At 50.1% G+C, this 22,693-nt stretch overlaps 1 protein-coding gene across 1 annotated transcript in view; it reads right to left on the bottom strand.

Annotated features, from left to right (window-relative positions):
- CAMKK1 (calcium/calmodulin dependent protein kinase kinase 1) overlaps positions 1 to 22,693 on the bottom strand; it is a 54,636-nt gene that overhangs the window by 15,670 nt on the left and 16,273 nt on the right. Inside the window, exons 5-10 of the mRNA XM_027882092.1 lie at positions 15,954 to 16,005; positions 15,300 to 15,433; positions 14,672 to 14,708; positions 13,360 to 13,381; positions 11,354 to 11,442; positions 530 to 729 (exon numbers count right to left, since the gene is read on the bottom strand). Of these exons, the coding sequence (XP_027737893.1) occupies positions 530 to 729; positions 11,354 to 11,442; positions 13,360 to 13,381; positions 14,672 to 14,708; positions 15,300 to 15,433; positions 15,954 to 16,005 (534 nt within the window). The remainder of the gene's footprint in view (positions 1 to 529; positions 730 to 11,353; positions 11,443 to 13,359; positions 13,382 to 14,671; positions 14,709 to 15,299; positions 15,434 to 15,953; positions 16,006 to 22,693) is intronic.

Raw genomic sequence — 22,693 nt, 5'->3', positions numbered from 1 at the left:
GGCATCAGTAGCAGCCCTGGGGAATGAGGACTGTGCTGGGTCAGGCACTGCTTCCTTGTCCTTGCTGTGGAGAACCAGAAAGCAGCCCCTTCTTACAAGTAAATTACACCATTCAGGGCTGAATCTCAAAAGTCTTCCAGGCAAAAAATCCCCATTAGACCTTGCCCCCATGTCTGCATTACCACCCTCAGCAGTGCCTTCCAGGGAATCAAGATATGACCTTGGTGCCCAGCAGCCCCCCTTGGTGCCTCTTGATTATTTTGGAGGGGAAGCAAGAGCTTCCTCCTTTCCCTTTGGGCAGGGAAATGGCTGCTGCCTGGGCAGGAATCCACAGCAAAGTGTCTGCCCACTGCACAGAGTGAGTTTTGCCTGGACCAGACAGAATTAGAGCTTCAGTTTTAGTAAAGAACAACCCAAATTTGCACCAGAATCGCTGGATGGGCAACAGGAGAGGATGCAGGTGGGGTGCTGCCCTTTGTGCCATGCCTGGGGATCCCAGGGGGCACCTGAGCTGAGAGCAAAGACCCACCTTTCCACTGAAACTCTTGCCAGTCTGTGAGATGGCCTCTGGTGCCATGAAGGCTGGTGTCCCTGCCGTGCTGGAGAGCTGGGCATCATTTCCTTCAAACTGATTGCTGACTCCAAAATCAGCGATTTTGATGTGCCCATCGTCTCCCAGGAGCAAGTTGGAAGGTTTGATGTCCCGGTGGATGATCTTCTGGTAGTGCACTGAAAAAAAAAAACCCCAAACAGGAGCATGGCTGGCCATGGCAGCAACACAGGGGAAACCTTTCCAGCAGGATGAAAATAAAGGTGCAAGCTCAGGCACTCCACACCAAGCTGCTGCTGGGGATGCAACACAATGTAGAAGAAATGCTATTTCCTTACAGACATTTCTTCCTGGTGCCTCACTGGGACACAACTCTCAGAAATACATCTGTCACCAGGAATTTAGCAAAGAAAGAGAAACTCAGAGAAAGCTCAACCAGGGGGACCAAGCAGAGCTGCTGGAGAGGAAAGCCACTCAATCTCTGTGGATTTGCTTGGCTTCGTCATACCAGGGGATGTGTTGGGCAACTTGCTGTATTAAATGTTTATGTGTTCCAGATAAAGAGGTTCATTTTTAATTCATTTATTTTGAAACTGCAGTGGTGCAAAGCTGATCAAAAGGGGCAGAGCCACAGGTAGAATGAAACAGGCAACAAGCAAGTCCAGCCAACAGCTCAGAAATCAGTGGGTATTTCTAACCCAAAAGATGGAATAATGGAGCTCCAACCTTGCAGCAATCACCAGCTGCTTGGTGCCAGCACCCTGAGAAGGTGCTCTCTACCTAACCAAGCTTTGTAATGGAGCCCAAAAATGACACAAACCCTTGCAAAGAGCTTGGAGGTTGAGATGCACTGAAAACAACAACAACAACAAAAAAAAAAAAACCTCTCATGTGATAATGCAGTTGCAAGACAGATATTTCCAGGCCACAGAGCGAAGTAGGAAGTTCTAGGAAAGTGGCTGATTCCTCAGGAACTTGGAGAACAACTTTAAAAATACCCCCTTCCCCCAACTTTCAGAACATAAAATGGTCCCAAAAGCAGAACTGGAGAAAACACAAGAGACTTTACTGAATGGGAGAGGAAATTCTCTAGTTCTGCTCTTCCCAGGGGACCTCTCAGCCTCCCTCCTCCCCTGGCCCCAACCTCTGTTTTCACATTTCCTTCTTGCAAATAGAGCATGTTTGTTTTTATACCTCCCCACGAGCTCTTTTCATATCTCCTAGGAAATACACAATGAGGTGGAGGAAAATGCTGGTCCAGCCCTTTCCTGCTTTTACAAACCTGGCCCATACACTGCCACCAAGGCAGCCTGCCCTACAGAGCACCCCACTTTGTGTGCCAGGAACAAGAAAGAACAAACTTCTCTCAACCACCTGCTCTTTTCAAGCCAACTTTCCACCAGGCTGTGCTTGGGGAAGGGAAGTCACACTTGCAGATATTTTTTCTGCAAGGACCACTCTTAGTTTAAAGCAGCGTTGGGGGACTCTGTCCTTGGCACATTAAAGAGACTCAGCAGACAAAAACTTGCTGGAGAGCACCAGCACTTCCATCCTCTTCCAGATGTGCAGCAACTGCGTGGCCAGGCTGTGATGTGAGCCAGTTAATGCTGGAACAGCCTGGCTAGACAGTCAGGATAAACACTGAAACCCTGCAACAACAGTAATAAGGAGGAGACATCTGCTCAGCAGCAAAGCTGACATTTCATTATGGTAATATAGGGAGAGCAAAAAAAAAAAGTGAGGGGGGAGTGAAGTTTTCTTTCAGGAGATGACGAGCTGCCTTTCAGGCAGGTGTCTGTTATCTTACCACAGGACTAAGATTCCCAAAGCCTCTAAAAAAAAATAAAAGGGCCACAAATATGGCCACAAATGTGGGTGATACAAGTACATCCCAGAGCTGGATCTGTGAAAATTGAGGGAATTACAATAGGCTAGCAGGTATTCCAGGCTTTTTATTATTTCTTCCACACAGAAAAGTAAAACAAAACAAAACAAACAAAACCACAAACCATTTTCCCTACCATATAACTATTTATTTTGTAAAGTGCATTCCCTGTCCCTGCACAGCCTCCTGAAGCAGAGGAACACCACGGGCAGTTTGCCAGATGCCCTGTGTTTGCTCAGTGCCCATCTCCAGCAGGTCTGGCCAGTGCTGCCTCTTGGGCACAGGAGCAGTATCAGGGTTGAACAAAGAAATGAGAGACACATCTTTTGCAAAAATCAAAGCCATCCAACAATGGCTCATTTGGCCAAGGAATATTTGGGTTTGCCAGACCAGAACACCCGTGTGCCTGACAGGAGCGTCGGGGACAGCGACGGTCTGACCTCAACTGCTCGGAGGAGAAAAATCAGCACACTGGTGCCTTTGGGGCTGAGAAGCCCAGGCTGTGCCCTCAGGAGTGAGCCTGACACATCCCAGGGCTCTGCAATGCCATGTGCCAGGTACTCCTGCACACCTGATTATTGAAATTGCGATGGGAAGGGGGACAGAGGCAGAGTGAAGGGACTGGGCAGGTCCGGAGTGGTGGTTCTGGGAATCTGTGTCCAACTCACACACTGTGCTGCTCTGGGTGACAGCGATGGAAGCCTTGTGCCAGCTGGCTCAAAAGGCTTCTGTTATCTCCAAATCCCCTTCCCTATCCAGCTGCCTTGTGCAGAGCCAACAGCCATGAAGAGAGAAGGAGAGGGATTGTGCACTGAGCACCAGCTGGTGTAAATGAACATCACAGCTACAAAAACTCCAAGAGCAAGTGCTCATATCTGCCAAGAAATGATTTGGTGTGGAGCTGCTAACCTGATGAGGGCAACCTGAAATCCCTTTTCTGCCCTGATGAAACAGAATTCTTAGAGTCTTAAAGCACAAGACACAGAGGAAAAGATGGTGTTATCCCTGCAGAACTCCAGAGGGAGAGCTAAGCATCTTGGAAATAAAAGCCTACCACTAATGACACCCTCCAGACTGCTAATGACTGCACAGAACAGCACCAGGAGCACACAACCCACAGAGCCACCCCAAGGGGAGCAGGTGATAGCCACAGTCAGTCTAACACAATCACCAGCATAAACTAACCCTCTAATTTCACCGGTCTGAAGCGTCTGGGAGCAAGTTTGATCCTCTGCAGTTGTAAGAGCAGCAGGTGGGAAAACCATCCTGGTTAGAGCTGCTTCACTGGAAGCCAAGCCCAGAGATCCCAGAAACAAAACACTTGTCCTGTCCTTGGGATTAAGGACACGTTGTGACACAGCCACTCCCAAACAGGAGCGGGGCTGCATCAGACCCAGCAGAGAGGGGAAAGCACTTTCTGAATAAAATTCCTAAATGTGCTTTAAAGAAACATAATCAGAGTAATGATCTGTATCACTGCACTTAAACTTGCTCCTTGAGGGTTTGGGGATTATTGTTCTTTTAGACCAACAATATGACCCCCCCTTAGTCCCCTTCATGGGAGACTGGGACCCCTGAGCTGAGTCCATGCCTTTGAGGGAACTTCCAGCTACTCTGTGTCCTGCTCAAAGAGACTGGACAAAGCAAGAATTTGGGTTTTTTTGCTTAGGACAGTACAGGAAGAGCCACAAAGCAGGCAGACCTCAGCCCTGCCCTCAGACCCACACTGTCCAGCACAGGGATGTGGCTGATGGCAGCACAAAGCCTTGGCAAGGACCATCCCTTCAGTCTCCCCTCCCAGGCCACGCACAGAGAGGACACCAACAGCTGTAAAACACTCATTCCCAGGCAAATGCACCTGTCTGCATCCCTCCCAAGGCTAAAATCCACACTGAGCTGGCCAAAGCAGAGCAATTCACTGAAGCTGCTTCAGAAAACCAACAAAATGGCTCCACACGTTGGTTTTACCTGGGAAGGGTTTTGCTTTCAAAGCAGAGCTCAGCAGCTCACTGGAATGTCCTCCCTGGGCCCCAGGATGCTCTGCACTGTCTGTGCTGACAGACCCAATGCAAAGCATGGATCAATACTCCTCCATAATGAAAAGGAAATCACACAAGTCATCACAGGGCCCTTAGGACAAAGTCTGATTATGCAGCACTCCATTATTAGACCCATTCTTCATGGGAAAGGTATTTCAGGCCTATCTGCATCTGGATAACGATCTCAGGGATTCCTGGAGCATAATCCAGGCAAAGATTCCAAAACACACTAGAAATACTTATTTGCTAAACCCCACAGCCACCCCATGAACAAAGCAGGCAGGGCAGGTGAGGGTCTGCATACTAAATTTTATCACAATCTGTGTTAAGACTGTCTGACCAGGGATATCTGACGTTTGACTCAGACAAACCCCAGACCTCAGGGTGCTCAGAAACATTGGAATGATGCCTAAAAGTCTAGCCTGTTTCCTGATTTTGGGCATGGAGCAGCATCACCTAAGAACAGCCAGCTGCAGGCTGATGGTATGTGGTGGAGAGATACGACCTAAAAGAGGATTCAGAGCGCTCAGGGTGTGAGTAATACCCAGGAAAGGACCATCTTGCCCTGTGCATCTGAATTTCAGACAGAGCTGTAGCAGGTACACTGCACCTACTGCTGAGAGCAGCTGGCACGAACCTGCACTTGGGAGTTCAAATTTGAGCCCCTGTGAAACAACTACCCAAAACAAAAGGTCTCCCTGAAAATATGGATTTTTAGGGTTTTTATTTGTTTGTTCAGTAGAATGTATTTGAACTGAGCTGGTAATAGTAGCTGTGGTTCAGCAGGTGGGGCTGGAGAAAGGGGCAGATTTTGGGAAGGGTCTCTGCTGCTGGGCCAGCTGGCTCCTGTCTGTGTGCTCCTACCTGGCACAGTCCTGCTGCTCCCTGCTCCATCATTGCTCCATAAATCCCACAGGCTATTCCAAGACTACACAGGCTTTTGCTTTCATTCAGAGGCAAATGCCTGGGAACTGTCTAATTACAACTTCACCTCCTAACAGGCAGTGAAGACCCAGAAGGGTCAGAGACAGAGGTGCTAGAAAGAGATATTGGGCCATATTCCTTTCAAAAAAAAAAGGTGCTTTTCACTGCATTCCCCCTCTGGAAACCCTGGAGCTCCAGCAGGTTAATAGCAACTTGCAAAAAGCTCATTTAAAAATTATGCATATAAAACTTCGCAATGCACTGACACACCCTCCCATTTACTGAGGCCGAATTTCACTTGATTAAAACCAGAATCCCATTCCCATTCAAGGGCAAAAGCAACCCACATGGTGCTACTGCAGAGTCTGCTTAGTATGACTCTCACATCGCCCCTGTGGCAAAGATACGATTTAACACCCTCCCAGGGAAACTGCTGCACCACCACCCAGAGCTCAAAACACAGGGCTTGCTCTTTGAAGGAAGCCTCTGCACTCATCTGCAGTGCTCCCTGAGCAAGAGCTGGGACACAGGGATGCGGTGGGCAGTGCAAGGGGAACACCCTCCCTGTGCAGTGACTGGCTGAGGATCCCAGCTCGGATGTTCCCAGCTCGGATGTTCCCAGCCCTGCTCCCTGTTTGGCTGCACCCATCAAGCCTCTGCCGCGTGGATTCGTTGCTTAAGCCTGGGTTTTACAAAGGGGGATCCCACACCCAGCGCTGCCCAGCCCTCTGGAAGAGCTCAGCTTCTCTTTGTGTCGTGCTCCTGGCAGAAGGGGGAGGTGTGGGAAGAACAGGGAAGAGGGAAAGAGGCAACCTTGCCTAAGGCTGTCCTTCTGCACTTGTCCTCCAGCTCATTTGAGCACATTTATCACCAGTCACAGGGGCCATGAAGGGCTTCCTGCCGTGGTTCCACGGGTGCCAATGCCCAAGGCACCCCAAGGAAAGTGGGGAGCAGGGTATGTGCAGCAAGTACTGCCCAAACAACCTGCACAGCCCACGCCAGGGGCTGCTTCCAGCCCCGAGCACAATCACATAACTGCATCAAACAACAAGAGGCTCTAGCACATCTCTCTGATCTGCTCCATCAGCTAATTACTCTCACTCTTGTACAACGGTCTTATCTATCAGTATCAGAAACACTTGCAGCTCACGAAAGGGTTTTTTGTTTGGTTTTTATCATCTAAAGAGAGCTTGTCTGCACGTGATAAAACACAAACCAGCCTCTCTTCTCCTTTATAACACCCAGCACCCTGCAGCTGCAGCCCCCACCTCAGCGTGCTTTGCCTGAGGAGCTCTGAACTCACATAGGCAAGAGGCAGGAGCAGAGAAGAGGCAGTTCCCTATTTCCCACAGGGGAATGAAGGTACAGATGGAGCCAGCAGCTTGATGGGAATCACAGCAGAGCAGGCAGCAGCTCCACCACAGACTCATGTCCCAGCTCTGCTGACCCACACCAGCCTGAGGGACTGACCCCTGCCAAGGGTCAAACCAGATCAAACTCATCTACACCACGGATGCTTCAGCAAACCACCCTGGGCTTACATTGCTGTAGATGTTCTTCAGGAGAGACAACCCTGTGTTGACTCAGCTGTTGATTTATTTGCTTAAATTTCCTTTTAAGATAAAGGAAATTATACCCACATATTGGTGAGCAAGTAGATTTAGTCTTATCTCAGAAAAGCCAGCTTTGACCTGCACATTATGTGGCCCCAGGCTCAGCCTGCAGGACTCTTGGGCACTGCAGGCACCTGGAGAGGTGCCCTGAAGGGAACTGCTGCTGCAAAGGTTATTTCCCAGTGGCTTTAGCTGCATGTCATGACCCTCCCTTCAACCCAGTCAGCTCAGATGAGATGAGCATTCCTCTGCAGAGGGGACCAGAACCACCACCCTTAGATCCCCTGCACAGTCACAGGAGGGAAACTTTCCACAGAGAACACAGGAAACAATGATTTTTTATTTCTTCAGCCACACTGACAGCAACTGTTTTAGCTTCTTGTGACCTGAATACTGAGCTTGCAGCTCCACAGCAGCAGGGGCAGTGGCTGTGCTTCATCCTGTGCCAGTCAGCAGGGTTTTCCCCTGGGTCCCACTCGCGTGCGTGTTCTGCGCTAAGTGGCTGCTCCTGGCCAGTGTCACAGCCAGGCCACCTGCCCAGACAGCCCTTCTGTTTGCTTACTCCTGGTCCTTGCTCAGGCTCTTACTAAATGAAGATACTCGTGTCCCAGTCCTAATATCAAACTGGGATACCTGCCTGGCACATCCCTCATGTCTTTTGGTGGGTGTATGCCCTCTTTACTATCCTGAACGTTTATTTCTGCTGAGCATCACTGGGAAAGGAATGTTTGCCTTACTAGAAGGGAGAATGAACCCTTAATAACCCTAGACAAGCACTACTAGAAGGGAGTTAAAAGTGGAAAGGGAGGTAATTGGACATATCTCTAATTCAGAGAGACGCTCAGGAACACGATTTAGTTAATGACACAAATCATCCAGCAAAACTTTCCCATCCAAAGCACTTGAGCACACTCTGGAATTCCCTCTTCAGTGGTACTTACACATGCAGAGGCCTCCCCAGTTCCTCTGGGGGTTGTGCAGTGTCAGCAGTACTGGGAAAGTCCCGGGAATGGGAGCAAAAGCATTTTCTTTTGCAGGGACCCAATAAAAGTTGTCATGTGGTTAAACAATTCCTGGCACTGCCCACACCACAGAGCCCAGGTCTAAGGCAGGTGTAGTAAAACAGACTGTGTGAATCAGTAATGAAACCAGCTCAAAGTTCAGGGGCCAGAAGAAGCGATACTCTACCATGCACAGATCTCCCTGACTCACACCTTCAGCCTGCCTCTGTTTCCTCACTGCTCAGGGAACAAGGCTTGGACTGTGAGTATCAAGGTGCACTCCTGGTAATAAAGGTACTAAACCCAGAAATCCAATCAAAAGCAGTCGACAAAGTGAGGCAGCATCATGCCATTGGGTGAGGGAGCTGTCCCCAGGGACAAACAGCAGCCACGGACCAAGTGCCACCACCAATGTCAAAGGTCAGCCCCCATCTGCCCCCAGCTTGGCTCCTGCCGCCCCTTCCTGCTCCCCATCAGCACCGGCCTGGACCAAAGCCTTGCAGGCTCCAACAGGACTCCAGTTTGCAACTCCTAATCTGATAAATCCCAACCAGCAATGGTGCACGTGCTGCTGTGATGACTGTGAGCTTCAAACAGCTGCATGGGTTATTGAGCCTCCCAAATTACACAACAATTATGGATGCTTACGTTAAAATTACCTTGCAATCTCTGGATTGCCTGGCAACACTTTCCCTTCAGCATGCACAAACGGTGCACTTTTCCTCTTAATTATGTAATAATTGCCATGCATTTACCCAGCAGTTCAGAGAGAACACCATTTTTAACTCCCATTCCCTAATAAAATAAGTGGTTACTCAATTGCCCAAAATAAAGCATCCTATTGTTCCTGTTGCTGGGCATCCTATAATTTATTGCTGAGTTTCACTCCCTCTGCCTCAGACTATCAACATTTCATTTTTTTTCCCCCTCCATCTTCTAAACTCAAAGTTTCCTCTGAGCAGGAACTGTTCCAGCAGCATCCAGCATAGCAGAGCTTGGATCTCCCAGCTGAGGCACACAGGCTCTGCTACAATATGAATGCTAATGAGAATATAAAAAGCTGCTTCTTTGCCCTTCAAACTCTACTCAAAGACAGTCTTGAGCTTCCCATTCATATCTACACTTCAACCAACTTTCTGGAGTGATCCGACTGATTTTGGCAGCACCTGGAAGGTTCTGGACTGTCAGACTTGTAAACACTGATTTTATTCCTGCTGGTTTTAGACAAAAAATGAGGTGGTGTTGCATTTCAGTGTGGAAATGGACTGGGGCACTGAAAATCACCTTCCTCTGCCTCAGCAAGGCCCATCCCATTCAGAGACTTGTTCTCTCTGGGTGGTTGAAGCCAGATGAATAATTTCTCCTGGGTTAAACTGGCTGCCTGATTATTTTGTTTGCTAGCCCTTAGTCCTTGTGTTTTTTAGAGACAGAGAAGATTTATTCCCTGTTTATCACTTCTCTCGCATTTAGGATTTTATATCAGCCTCTGTAATATCACCCCTTGCCATGATAATTTTCCATTCTGAAGAGCTTTGCTCTTATCTCTGTACATAACATGTTCCATGACCATCCTGATCACCCCTCCTGGCCCTTTTTCAGTTGTAGAGAGCTGTTCCTAAGACAGGCTGAGCCGAGCTGCACAAAATATTCAGGATACTCCTTGCCTGTACCTAAGAGCTCTTCAAGATCCAAATAACTGTATAACGACAATTTCTCTTTTCTTCTCTATTTCCTTCCCAATAATTCCCCAAATCTTGTTATCTTTGTTGAATGTCACTAAGTAATGGGCTGGCATTTTCAAGAGAACTATCCAGAATAAAGTCTGAGTGAGAACAGATAATTTAGAGCCCATCACGTTGTATGTATTTTTAGTGTTGTTTCTCCCCCTCATGCATTACCCTGCAGTCAGTAACATGAATTTTCATCTGTCATTTTATCATGCTTGCTATAATGGCATTTTCCTGCCAGTCTTTGCAGTCAGTTCTAACAACAACTGCCCTGTCATCACCAACCTCTTACTGTCCTCTACCCTTCTTCTGGTCATTTAGAAATACATTGAACAACTCAGCCCCCGCTATAGATTTCTCTTTAACTGCATGTACGACTTTTCTCCACTGTGAAAGCTGTATTACAACTTTCCTGATTGTCTGGTTATTAATTCACAAAAGCCCATCCAACCAAAGAGGTTCAGGAGCTTCTGTATGAGCTACTGTTAAGGGATCTAATCAAAAGCTGTTTGGCAATCGAAGCACAGTGCAATAACAGGATCAGCTTATCTACATATCTGCTGACTCCTCTCAAAACCAAACAGATCTGCGAGGTGTGAATTGCCTCTGGAAAAGCTGTAGTGCCTCTTCCTCCCCATACTGACCGTGGGCAATTCTTCAGTGCCTCAGTGTGCAGAGAAAACAGCTGGGGGTGAAGTGAGATCACTGAACTCTACAGAAGGCTGTCTGCAAGGAGAACATCAGGATCAAACAGGCACAGAGCCAAACTCAGCTCACCACTAGCTTGAGATACAGAAGTAGTAACTGCCAGCCATCACTGCTCACAGGATGCCAGCACAGCCCACTCCACCTCGTGCCTTCAGCTCAGCGACACCTCTTCTCCCATCCCTGCCAGGTTCAGGCCAGAAGGGCCATGTCAACTGTAATGGGGCCAGAAAAACCCCTGCTGTCATCTACAGGCCCACTGTGGCCTCCTGGTCCTCCGCAGAACAGGCACTCAGCAGTGAATCTGGCCTCAGCCACAGTGGGAGAGGGTGTCACTAAGACAGGTGACAATAACCCAGTAGGCTGCAAAGAGGAACCCTGCTGCTGGAGTCCCTGGGCAGAGCCTGGGAACTCACTTGAGTCACCACCTCCCTGGGAGGGCACAGCAGTGCTGGGCTCTCATCACCCCACAGCCCTGTGAGTGAGGAGTCATTCAGATGGATTCTGCAAAGGGAGTGGCCAAGGACACCCTCCCAGTGCCACTTGCCAGCTCTCCCCATGGCCACTGCTTGCCCTGCTAACTCCAAAAGAAGAAATATATTCCAGCTGAAGTTGACTGACTCAGTCCACATCACTGCAAACACCCATTTTCTGGCTCTGCTATTGCCCTCAGAGAGAGACACGTGGAAGAAAAAAGGCAGCCACTTTTTTCCCTATGTCCTTTCTAAGGGATCTGTGACACTGCCTGAGCTGAGCGGGGCCACCTCAAACTGCAAACCCCATCACAAGCAAACAGAGGGGGCCTCACTGGCTCATCTCAGAGCCCACCAGAGTCGAGATGCTCCCCCCCAGCTGCACAGGGGGCCAAGGCACGTGCTCTGCAGGGCACTGTCAGTGCTGGGTACTCACAGTACTCGATGCCCAGGACGATGTCTCGGAAGTAAAGCCGAGCCTGCTCCTCACTGAAAGGCTGCTCACTGGGGACCTCCATGACAGGCCTGTTGGGAAGAGGAGGGAGAGCAACTCAGTGCTTTGCAGAATGGCAGTGTCACCCCTTGCAGGAGGAGAATGTTCTCCATCACCCTGTCCCAGCCTGGAGGGCCCGGTTCCCAAGAGGTTCTGGGTGCTGTGACACAGGATGGAGGTGTGCCCACCCTTTCTGGAAGCGGTGACACCTTGATTAGGGAGCTTGGCTAGCAGTCCTGGGTGGCTTTGCATAGTCCATGAGACAGCACGAGCCACAGAGCCCTCCTCATCATCAGGATTAACTGCTGATGTCTGCACAAAATCAGGCAAACACTATTCACTGAGAGTCCTAAAGGGAAAAGAACAAAATTGGACCTGGTCTTCGGTTTCCTGCTCCTGGCTGTGAGCTCCAGCATCACCAGGAGGTCCCAGGCAGCAGTGGGGACAGTGCCAGTGCCCATGGTGTGCACTGGATGTCACGTGCTGGGGCTCAGTCCTGAAGCATCATCAGCACGCAGCTGGCCTACACCAAGCAGAAACCGGACAGGAACCACTGGCTCAAAGGTGAAGTGGGAATATTTGCAGTGTGTTGTGCTAAACTGCTTTGAGAACCTATTTAGCTGTTGAGGGTTCAGCCACCACCAGAACTCAGCCACTCAGCCCTGAACAGCCAAGGTTACCTGGTCAGCTCCTCCTCTCCTGTCCTTTGTGTGCCGCCACTGCTGAGGGATGCACAGGCTCCTCTAAAAGCCCCTCTTCTGCCTGTGCCTGCTGAAAGCTGAGGGCAAAGAGGCTGTAAGAGCTAGTCAGAATCTTCTGTTCCCCAGAGGATAAATGGCAGGAGCTAAGGACTTCGCTGCACTGGGGGTTAATCCTGCTTGTGCTCAGCAGATTGACCTTGCATTTGGATGCACGCCCGCTGACTCGAGCTGGATTGAAGTGAGTGCTCCTGAGACACTGTCCTGGCAAGCCAAACCCTGGCAGGGAACAGCCTGTTACCAAAAACCAGGCTCTGCAGCTCTTCTCCTCAGCACCCCGCAGCAGATCCGTCCTGCAGCACTTTTTATTTCTCCCTTGCTGCCCATTTGATTGATGACCCTCATCTCCCATTTGCATTTTCCTGCCACTGCCTTCCCTCCCTGTTCAAACACATTTTCCTGTTGCTGAAACCAGGGAGAAATGATGTGAGTGCAGGACTGGCAGAGCCACTAATGGAGTCTAATTGCCTTCTGCTGGAGGCAGCCAGGCTGCTCTCGGCCGAGCCACACGTTCCCTGGACACAGTTGTTTACAGGAGCTCCCTCTCCTACAGGATGGGCATCACCAGGGAGACTGGGGAGCCTCTCACCAGCAACCCACTGGAGCTGGCAGCCTGCAACCTCAGTCATGGGGATAGAGAGAAAAACAAGCCCTTTGGGAATCTCCCTCATCCTGGGGCACAGCTCTCCTGACCTCGCTGTGACTCTGCAGAGCTGCAGAATCAGTGCAGGTGCAGCAAAAAGCAGTGAGGGGCCTCCCATCACTTTATCACTTCTCCTGCTATGGAAAAATGTGTCAACAGCCTCCCATGATAGGTTAGTGCTGGGGGCAAAATAAGGTAGTGGATGGCAAGTAAATCTCGATGCAACCACACACCCCTCGTGCCAGAGGAAGCCCCAGTAGAGTATTCCCATTAAAACCTTTCCTTCCAGGCACCTGACAGGGGAATTGGCATCAAACTTGTTTTCTGAATCAGAGCCTGACACCAGGACATGTCCTCCCAGTCCATTTTTATTCATCACATCATTGCAGGCTGTAGCAGAGCAAAGGCAACTACAGCTGGGTTTTGCTTCCCCTGGGCCTGCAGACAGAGGTTTGCCCCACTGGATGCATCAAACCTCCATTTCACCTGGGAAGCTAATGATGAACACCAAAAATTTCAACCAAAAGGATCCCAGGAGGGCTACTTACCCTTTCCTCATGAGGTCAAACACTGCAAGAAAAGGAAATAAACCATGAATGAAGAAGAGCAGACTGGGCTTATTCGTTATTCATCACCTACAAAAACACATCCATTCCTATATCTACAAAATCAATTTACCTCCACTCATTTCTCTTCCCTTACCCATGACAAGGACACCAGAGGATGCAAAATGAAAACATTCATCTCTTCAGCACAGACAAATCTCCCCCCTCCTGCCAGCTCTGCACGGAGAGACAGCGGGGGCTAATTTATCAACCCCGCTGCTGCTGCTGCTCCCGGTGTCAGCCCTCGCTGATTTGAGCTCCGTTGCATTCAGTACCTTCAGGGAGGATGTTTGGTGTGATATTTCTGCTAAATTACTGATACTGAACAAGATGCTGTAAGAACATGTTGCTCCATTTCTGCTGTGTCAATCAGCAGCACAGCTACAGGTCTGGCAGAGGCAAACACTCCCCGGCAGGAGCAACTGGAGAGGATTTGTTGGTGTGAGCTGAGTGAGGTTTGCAGAGCACATGAGTTTGTGTGTCTGTTTAGGGGGTTAGTGGCAATGTGGTTTTCTGATCCTGCTCTGACCTGTTGTGTAAACAGGAGAAGGATCTGCCTTTATTCTAGAGCAGGAGAGCTCTTTCCTCATGAGTTACAAAGGGTTTTCTTGCATCTCCCAAGAAATAAGAGCAGATCCCCTCCCCAAAGCACCAGGCAGCCCTGTGGTGGGGTGTTAAGTCCTCTGAAGGCACAAACACAACTGGGCAGCCTGCACTGGCTCATCTTGCCCTCCAGGCTGAAGAAGCTGAGGGTCGTGGCAGCATTTCATTATTCAACCATCCATTGTAGGTTCTCCCTCCATCCCAGATTCCTTCCCCATGCTCAAGCAGCCAAGCACTCACAGGAGTATTCGATGCCGGCAATCATTAACAAAGAGCAAACACCACTTCCTCTAGATCTGCCTTGCAGTGGGAGGGCATTTTTGGAAGGAGAAAGGTGCAGTTGTCATCAGCTGGGTCAGCAGCAGGAGGCAGGAAGCCTCTTGCAGGAGTCTCAGTCCTGAGCAGTGCTGAGCACCCACAGCTTCCCCTTCTGCTGAGGGACTGCAGAGGCAGCAGCTTGATTTGCCTGAACCCCTCACAGGATCAAGGCAGAGGACCCCCAAGAGATTCCCCACCTGTCCTGCTGCCATTGCTGGGACTGTTCTCTGGCTCCTCAGGGAGAGCTTGGGTTTGGTTTGGGCCCTGGTTATGTGCCACTTGCAGCACTAGGTCTAAGCCCAGATGGTTCTGTGAGTTTATGAGAATCACATACCCATGTACAAGTTGTCCTCTGCAGGATCATCAAGGACCTGTAATCGATAACAGGGAAATAAGGGGGAAGGAGAAAAAGAAAAACAGCAGGAAAAATGAGAGATATTTAATGGAGTAACATTTTACTGCTCCCTGTACACTGTGCACTGCAGAGCACTGAGAACAACTTAGACCAATGTTTAGAGAGTCCTGCAGAGAGAGAGGCATTGAAGGACACAGATTTTCCTGCCTCCAGAAAAATCTGGGCTTCTGCCTGGAGAAACAGCCTACCAATAAAGGCATTGCTTGTCCTAACCTGACCTCAGTCAACAACGAAAAAGGCACCAAAAGCTTGCACTTGTGCACCTTCCCAGGCTTGTCTGCACACACGTTTCAGTGATCAAAGCTCGCTGCTGTTTCTAACAGCAGAGAGAGCTGCCTTCTCTTGGGCACCAGCCCACAGCCCAGGGTAAGTGTGTCAGTTTGTCCTTCATAACTGGTACGATCCTGCTTGGAATCACCAGCCTGAACTTCTGAACAACTATATTAAACCAATTTTGGCTGCAGAAGGGGCAGCTGAAGAAAGATCCTCGTGTTGCAACACAAACCAGACTCGTTTCAGCGTAGCTCAGGGTGGAGGAGCTGCTCACCTCTATCAGCTTCACGATGTTGATGTGGTCCAGCTTCTTTAGGATGGCTATTTCCTGATAGACTCTGTCCAGTGGTGCCATGGGCTTGGGCTGCTCTCCAGAGGATGCTTTCGAGCCTCTGGGAGGAGGCCGACCTGCAAGTGTGACAACAGAGTGAAGAACCCTTCCCAGGATGGGCAGCCACTGGCCCCTCTGCAGACACCTCCAGCTGTTCTGCCACATCTCATCCCCTTGCTCTCACCCCAAAGCATTACAGTCTCCCACCTGGAACTGAGATTTCCAAGCCTCATTCAGATCAGCTCCTCCCAGCCTGGTTTGGGGGTCCCATGGCCCAGCCAGGTGCTATTCCAGGGGGTAGAAGAGCCTCTGGAAGAAGGGGGACTACCCTGCCTAACTTCCAGCACTTAATCAGGCTTCATAGATGGGGAGCATGGGAAGAGTCATCACTTCAAAGAGACTCACAAAAATCAGAGCCAGGACTCTGAGTGTATTGAACCTGCCCCTTCACTGCACAAATGGCATTTTAACCAGCCCCAAACTACATGGGCAGCTTTCAGGTGAGGCCAAGTTCTGCAGTCCTTGCACACAACGTTTCTGCAGAGAGATTTTCCTGGCTGAGAACAGCAGGCAGACCTCCAAATGTGAGATACCCACGTGGAAATCCGTACTGCTTCAGAAGCTTCTTTTTGGAGAGGACTTTCATAGCCTGAAGGAAGAAGAAAAAGCAGTGTTAAAACTGACCAAGAGCCAAAGAGCACATTGCTGAGTGCTGGGAGTGTGCTGGGCATCAGGGACTGGCTCAGGTCTGCTCCTCAGCTTAGAGAAGATGTTGTCCTGGTTAGTGGTGGTCATGACAGACAGATAGTGACCCAGGCTCTCCTAAAAGCACTGCTAACCATTTTTTTCATTCATTTTTTTCCCCCATAAAAACTTAGGTGGTTTTGATTTATTTTCAACTGGACAAAGAAAAAGGAGCCAAATTTCTGCCTTTGGGGCAGGAGCTTGAGGGAAGAGGTGGGTTCCTCCAGCTGACCTTCATGTACCTGCTGCTTTGGATGAGGTTACAGCCATGCTGCAAGTCAGAGCCACTTCAAGGCTGCTCCACCTTGTGTTTTGCTTTGCCAGGGGGTCTAGGAAGCAAAAGAGCTGGAGGCTGTGACACCCTTGGAATCTCCATCACAGACCTGGAACAGGGCGAGGACACAGCCTGCCTGGGGAGGCCCTTTGCATTCCCAGTGGGTATTTTTGCCCCATAAACCCCTTCCCACAGTTCCAGAGTGACACAGAGCAGCTGCAGTGGGATCCAGCACCGTGCCACAGTCCATGAACAAGACACTTGGTGAGCATCCATCCCTGCACCCTCAGACAGCGAGGACAGCCCTGGTGAAGGCACAGGGAGGGAAAGAGGATTCTGCCAAAGGCCTCCCTCCCTTATCATACCCCATCACAGGCTGGCACTGCTGTGAACCCGGGCAGCTGAGGCGTGGGAGGGGGTCAGGGTAACCTTTTCTGCCGTCCAGTTGGCATCAGCACAGTGGCAAAAGGCAATCTGAATTTAATAAACAGTCTCTGTGCCTCCATCTGCTCCCTGCATTAATAACCTTTTTGGAGGGCCACTCAAACAGCCCTGAGTGGCCCAGCAGATAAATATTTCATGAGGAAGCAGCTCATGGAACCATTTGCTTAGGAAAGCAGCCTACGCTTACAGAAGCTGGGATGGCCACTCACTCCTTCCCCTAGAACGAGCAGTTACTCCCACTAATTAAGCCTCCAGATCTGTAACTCACACTGGAGTGATCCTAGCAAAATACAATTAACCAGCAGGACACAGTCAAATGCCAAGGAATTTTGCATTAATACCACAGAGGCAGGCTCAGTGCACTCTACCTGCTTTAACACCTACACCAGGGACAGGTCTCTGAAACCATTTCAGGGAGCTCCTTTCCGAGCTGTTTTTCCTGGCAGCGATGCCACCACATGCCCTGGGATCCCCACCTCCCACCAGTGCTCCCGCTGCAGCCAGGTTCATGGCTGGCTGGAAGGATTGTTGTTTTTGGTAGTGATCCAGTGAAATCCTCTGGATTTGCACCCGTGTAACTGAGAAGAGACACTGTGTGGTTCTCAATCCTGCCTGACAGATCCAAGCCAACTGTTGGGAATGGTGGTGTTGAGAGACAGACTCAGAAGTGCTTATCTTTTACTTAGCACAGCACTGTGTCCAACCCAGAGCCAAATGATTCATGGTCTGCTGAAAGAGGATCCAAGATGTGCTCAGCCACCTCCAAATATGGCCAGGACCAAGCCTGGAGGCCTTCCTACCCTCCCCACTTTTATCTCTCCATAATGAAAATTTATGAGAAAAATCAAAGGAATTGATACATCCATTTCTCTTTCAACTATTGCCAGCGCAGGAGGAGAAGGCTCTCCTTGCTCCAGTTCCATCTCGAGTCCTCCCTGCCTTCCAGCAAGGAGCTTTAGGATGAAGAAAAAACAAAAGAAGATGTGATTTACTGCTGAAAGCTCCCAAGTTGCATCAGTGCCTGGGGGACTCAGCCTGAGGAACTGAACCACTGACACCAGCTATGCCCACATCAGCTTAGTCCTTCCCAGGACAGGCTCTGGGGGAGGCTGGAAGGAGCAGGAAGGTACAGAGAGGAGCAATAGCCAAGACAAGAATTGCTCTCAGGGGCAGAAATGGAGGGAACAAGAGCTCCTGGTGTCACCCAAATTCCTTGAAGGATGATGGGAGATGGGGGGTTACTGTATTGTAGGTGAGCTGACTGTAAAGCACCACTTACTGCTGGAGAAGAAGCACCAGGACACGCTTACACCAGTTTCAAAGCACCAGGACCTGCTACTGCACAAGCAGGGCTGTGTCACCAGACAGGACCTGTCCCACTGCACTTACAAACTCAAAGCGGGGACAAAAAGCAAAGTTTATCATGCAACAGGCCAGAGCCACTTAATTACCACAAGAGCAGAGAGGAGAGCACGGGGCTGTGAAGGCTCAGTCTAATTGCAGGGAGCTGGCAGGCCCAGGATTCCTCCTGAAGGCGGCTGTGTGTGACAGGAGCCACTCAGGGATGCTCCAGGAATTCTCTCCTTCCGGGCTCACACGCACCACAGAGCCAAAGACATTTGTACTCCCAGGCAGAGCTAATTACCCAGATAATGCCTCTCTGATAAAGAACCAGCTGAGAGCCAAGCTGAGGGATATTCCCTTTGCGCAGGCAAGCCTTGCTTCAGCCTCCTCAGGAAAAGAGGGAGCCTGGAGATTTCCTCCACACAGGCCCTTGTAACATCTTCCTTCCGACTATTCACACATGAGCATGAGCCTTGACATTTCCCTCTGAGAGGCAGCAGGGACTGTGTACTTTTCTTTGATGTTTGTTTGTTATCTTAAAAGTTTACTGCTCACCTCCTATCAACCTTACAGCTGGAAACCACGGGGAAGCTGCCTGAGGGAAAGGAGATCCCAGGTTTATGGAGAGAAGGGATGCCTGGCATACAGCAGCTTTCACAACAGTGAGACCACAAGCTGCTGGTGATGACAACCAGAAAATGGCCATTAGTTTTGGGAGGGAAGGGTGACAACGTGATTGAGCCAAGGGAACTTCCCACCTGTCCTTTGTGGTCCTCTCACAGCGCTTAGGATGTCGTTTAATTTGCTGACAGAGAGACCTGCACTGCAAGGGCAGAAACCCTGGGCACAGTCCCTGCCTGCAGCTCCCAAGGGAGCGGGATGATATTCAAAGGTTGCTGTTACCACCTAAATCCTCTGCTATGGCATGAGGGCACACTCTGGGAATGCTGAACAGAACAGAGAGCATTCCCAACCCTTCCTCACAATGACATCCCTCAGATAAAGTAGCTGAGAGGGAAGCTCTGCTGGGAGAGAGGAGTGTTATGAACTGAAAGAAAACCCTGAACCAGACAGGCTGAGCTGCCATGGCCCTAAAATCCTGCTCCTGAATTTGTCACCTTCCTCCCCAAGAGCAGCAGAATTCCATCCATACTGTGCCACCACAGCAGGGATGGCCTCCTGGAGTGGCCATGCCTCCAGCTGTCTCCCAGAGGATCCTGCTCTTACTCCAGGTGGCCCAGCCCCTCTCACAGCCCCAGAGCTGAACAACACGGGGTGTTGGACAAGCCAGAGATCCCTTTCCCGGTCCTCAGCACTCCGGAGCACAGCTGGCAGTGGTTCAGCTGCTGTTATGTGAGCAAGAGGATGGGAAACACAGGAGCTGTGCCTTCCCTTCCCACCTGGATGGCGACCAAAGTGGATTCTCCACGGGCTAGAAAGTTCAAGACTCGCTGCTGGCACCTTCCCCTCAGCAGGACTTTGTTCAGCCATTGCTTGCATAAACTTGGAAGGAATTTCTCCCCATCACTGGGACTTGGTAGGAAACAGCCCTCCATGCATAGGTACAAACAGAGAGCACAGACACACAAATCTTGTTTCTTAGGAAACCAGATTTAAAGAGGATAAAAAAAAAAAAAAAAAGAAGAAACCCCACTGACAACCTACAATGGCTTATTCCTGCAGTAGCATAACAAATGTCCATCATAACCACTTCTCTTTGCAAGCTGATTTAGAGATTGAAAATTGCAGGGAGACATGACCCGAGGCATCACAGAAGCAAATTCCATCAGCACAATGACTCCAAACTAGATCTCTGCCTGGACACATCTGCCTTTGCTTTTTATTTGCTGCTTTTTCCCAGAGCTCGGCTTCTCCTTTTTTTCCCCTCCTAGTCACCCTCAAAGCATCTCCTGCAAACTGAGACACACTGAAACCTTTCCAGGGTAAAGGGTTCCTTGGCAGAGCCCCACCAGTGCTGCTGGAACAGCTTCATGTGCCCCAGGAGCAGCAGGGTCCCCTGCTCTGGGAGCCAGCTCGGCATTCCGGTGGGGTCTCCTCCTTGGAGGGAGCACAGGGTCACGTACTTGGTGCTGAAAGTTCCATTTCCTTGGTCTGACACATCCCCTGCATTCACTGATGTGAGCCAGGACACTTTTACAGCCCTCCCTGGCACTGGGGATGTTCACAGCAACGAAGGGTAAAGCTCTTAGAAGCACTCTCTCATCTTTAATGGAAGGGGGAAAACCCACAAAGTAAACATGACCCATCTACATTTTTCCCAAATGTAGTGACTGGATATTTTCTTGAGAGTTTTTCCTAATTCTAGGCCAGATCCAAAACTCATTAAAGCAGCAACAATCTTTCCTTTTGCTTCAGAAGGAGCCAGATTGAGTCCCTGGTACCTATAAACTCTGCCTTTTTGTAGAGACCTACCAAAGGGCCCCCACATCTCAGCAAGAATCAGGAGCCACACTCTGAATTACATGCCAAAATAAAGTTTTTTCTGCTTTCTTTACCATTTTGCTTCTTTTTATTGCAGCACACCAGCTTAAAGACAATAAAGCAGGCAGCAACACCCTGGCCTCAAGCTAAACCACTGCAAACAGAAATCAGTCACAGAATCATCAGATCATAGAATGGTTTGGGACCTTAAAGGAACCTTAAAGATCATGTAGATCCAACCCCCTGCCATGGACAGGGACACCTTCCACTAGACCAGGGTGCTCCAAGCCCTGTCCAACCTGGCCTTTCTCACCTAAAGACCAACCAAGCGTTGATTTCCTCCCATGGTGCTTTTCACAACTGAGACAAAAAAACGCTGTTCCAGAGCTAAATTTAGGGGGTAAAAAGCCCAGACAGAAAAGGTCCTCTCCAACTATTAGAATCAAAATTGCTTCTGCCAGCTGCTGGTGCCAGGCAGGTCCATCAGGTACCCCCTGGGGGGTCGGGGTGCACTGCTGTGGAGCAGCTCTGCAGGGCAAGGATAAGCAGAGCAGGATGGAAATTGTCTGAGCTCTGGGAGAGCACGAGGGTCAGGCACATCGGGCAGCCTGGGGAGCTCAGCAACCATTAGCCAAGTTATGCAACTGGTACTGTTTCTCTGAAGCTCTGAGAAGTCTGCCAGCTCCTGAGCTGGTTTAATGCCTCGGGAGAGGCGGAGGTGTCTCCATCACAGCTCACATTCCCAGAGAACACAGGCACGGGGCACCTGGGAGGATGAGGGGGGCCAGGCTGTCTGCATGTGACTGCAGCTGGGAAAGGGGGAAAGGTCCCACTGGCCCAGATGAAAGGGTAGCAAGTACATGAGACACAGACTTCAGCCTCTTAGCAGCAGTGCAGCCCCTCTCCCACATGCTGACACCCACTGCAACCAAAAACAGGCAGACATCTCTCCATCTGCTGGAGAATTCCATACACCTCCCAGGATCACCTTCACAGCCAGCTGGGATCTGGTTCAGACCCTGCCTCAAGCCCCCAAAGGGAAGATCAGGGCAAACCAAAGAGCACATCCCTGCAGTGCTGGCAGGAAGGGGGTCTGCAATGCCCTGCCCTGCTTTGGGTAGTGAGGCTGAAACACCGCCCAGGCACGGGAGCCCCTCCCGGGCTGCAGTACCTTTAAAGTGTTTGCTCAGATTAAAAACACAGATTAAGTGGGGATTAACTAACACACACCAGGCTACCCTGGCCACAGGCTTTCACTTCTGGCTTGGATTTGACCAGCTAAATCTACATCCACGGCGTTAATCTGCATCCAAAACGCGGACAGCAGCGCAGCAGGCAATGCTGTCCCAACCCCAGCTCTCCCCTGCCGAGCTGTGCCAGCTGCCCTGCCCGCCCTGGGCAGCCCACAGGGACAGCAACGGGATTCCCAGATCAAAAGGGCAGTGCCAAAATGCAAGGATTACAATTTTAGAAGCAAAAATATTTTCAGCTGTAAATCACTGTGATTTATTGATGCGATGCATCCCCACCCTGTGCTGCTGGTCCTGGTGGGACAGATGGGTCAGGGAAACCATGGCTGGCACCATCACTCCCTGAAGAACAAATCATCCTGCTGCAGGGCAGAGGAAGGAGGATTTGGAGGGCAGGAGAGACAGGGAGCCATTGGAAACACCAACCGCTCCGGTGCAGTGGTGACTCAGCTTGGAAAGGACAGGAGATGGAAAGAATTGTGGTTCCTCTGCTTGGCCAGCTCCAGGGCACCTTCTCCAGATTTTTCTCTCAACAGTTCCATCCCTTATTTCAAGACATTCCTCCTGTAATTTCATGCCTGCTGGGAGCACAGAAGGGCTAAGGAATACCCACAGGCATATAATTCCACCTGACCTCTTTGACCTGGGATGTCACTTGTAAATCCAAGAGTCGGGGAGGAAAACCCACTGGGGAATAGTGGGGAATGAGGATGCTTTACAATCCACAGCATATCCTTATTCCCCTTTGTACAAAAGCCAGCAGGGACAGGGAACAGCACGTGAATCTGCCTGGGTGCCCTGATGGGCCACATTGGAAAATTCACCCACGAGGCCACTCC

This window comes from Empidonax traillii, unplaced genomic scaffold, assembly GCF_003031625.1.
Source record: "Empidonax traillii isolate 1590-97213 ecotype Southwest subspecies unplaced genomic scaffold, ASM303162v1 scaffold101:size1699134, whole genome shotgun sequence".
Taxonomy (NCBI): Eukaryota; Metazoa; Chordata; class Aves; order Passeriformes; family Tyrannidae; genus Empidonax; species Empidonax traillii.
The sequence above is the reverse complement of the archived record's forward strand: the minus strand, read 5'-3'. Positions and strand labels throughout refer to the sequence as shown.